Genomic DNA, 1,427 nt, shown 5'->3' with positions numbered 1-1,427 from the left:
GAGAGGGAGAAATGGAGCATGGAGAGCTGCACCCCAGTGAAGGGAGTGGCTGACCCTGGGGTGACAAGAGGGGCCTTGGTAAGACCCGGGCACAGGGAATGGGTGAAGATGGCACCTGCTATGGCAGCAGCCTGCTGAGCCCTGGTGACATACACTCGGGTGCCCCACAGAGCCTGGGCACACCCGCCCCCAGGCTGCCCCCCCTGCACCCCCACTGCCAGCACTTGTGCTCAGGCGACGTGGTCCCTGGTGCTGTGCGGGAGGGGGGAAACGTTCAGGGAACTGACCTGGGGACACGATCACCTTCACATCTTTACTGTCATCATGCTGGCCCCTGGACGTTCGTACCCCGCAGCGGTAGGTGCCCTCGTCCCTCCTGGTCAGACCCTCCACGGTCACCGTGAACACCCGTTGGTCGCGGTTGTCCCAGATGGAGAACCGGCCCCGCTGCACCGCGGGCTGCTGCTTTGAGGTGATGACAATGTCAGTGCCGCAGGTGTAAATCAACGTTCCCGGGTTGCACCAGAACTTCGGCATCATCTCCCAGCCGGCCCCGTACGTGCAGTTCACCGAGAGGGATCCCCCCAGGAATCCCCGCACTGTGCCGGGTCCCGTCACCGCCCAGCAGCCTGCGGGGGACAAGCCGACCGTTGCCGCCACACCGACAGCTCCTGCCCCATATGGCCGGTCCAGTGTGGGGGCTGAGCCCCACAGGTCCACTCAGCCCTACCTGGCAGCAGCATCCAGGTGAACAGCAGAAGCTGCATAGGCAGGGTGGCCTGGACTGTGCCCCGGGATGGCCGTCCTGCCCCTCACGCTCCTTCGTCGCTGTGTCTCTGCAGTTTTGCTTCCTCTTCTGCCTGGGGTTCCAAATTCGTTGCTGGTGGTTTAACAAGAGCGTGGGTTTTCTTGTTTCCTCCTGTCCTAGCTGACTTCCTGCCTCCCTTGTCACTGAGAGCACTGACATGCACTGTCCCCTGAAACCTGCTGCCCTGCTGCTGCCCCGGTTCCTTCTTCTGCCCCAGGGACTCCCCTTTCTGCCCCTGGAGTGGTCCCCAGAGCACGGTGCAGTCCTGCCTCTCCCTGTCCCACTGCCACACTGCCCAGCCCCTCCAGCCAGCCAGGGCACCCAGCAGGGGACTCACCTCTCAAGGGGTGGCTCAGCCCTACATAGGGACCCCTGGCGCCCCAAATGTGCCCCCAGGCTGGGTGGTGAGGGTGGCACAGTGCTCCTGCATGGGCACCTGTCCTGGTTTTTAGCTGGAACAGAGCTGGGTTTCTTTCTCAGTAGTTAGAATTGTGCTGTGTTTTGCTTTCAGCCTAGGATTTGGTGTGAGAGAGACACTGAGAACATCCCAGTGTTGTCATTTGTGTCCCTGGCAGTGAAGGACTTTGTGTTCTGTTAGTCCACAAGCACAAGATTTAAA

The 1,427-nt window shown here is 61.4% G+C and overlaps 1 protein-coding gene across 1 annotated transcript in view; it reads right to left on the bottom strand.

Annotated features, from left to right (window-relative positions):
- LOC104521477 (CMRF35-like molecule 5) overlaps positions 1-767 on the bottom strand; it is a 4,941-nt gene extending 4,174 nt beyond the window's left edge. Inside the window, 2 exon segments of the mRNA XM_029083898.1 lie at positions 288-629; positions 731-767. Of these exon segments, the coding sequence (XP_028939731.1) occupies positions 288-629; positions 731-767 (379 nt within the window).
- Between the last annotated feature and the right edge of the window lie 660 nt (positions 768-1,427).

Source organism: Antrostomus carolinensis, unplaced genomic scaffold, assembly GCF_000700745.2.
Source record: "Antrostomus carolinensis isolate BGI_N321 unplaced genomic scaffold, ASM70074v2 scaffold7572, whole genome shotgun sequence".
NCBI classification, from domain to species: Eukaryota; Metazoa; Chordata; class Aves; order Caprimulgiformes; family Caprimulgidae; genus Antrostomus; species Antrostomus carolinensis.
Note: the sequence above shows the minus strand (reverse complement) of the source record. Positions and strands in the feature narration are given on the sequence as shown.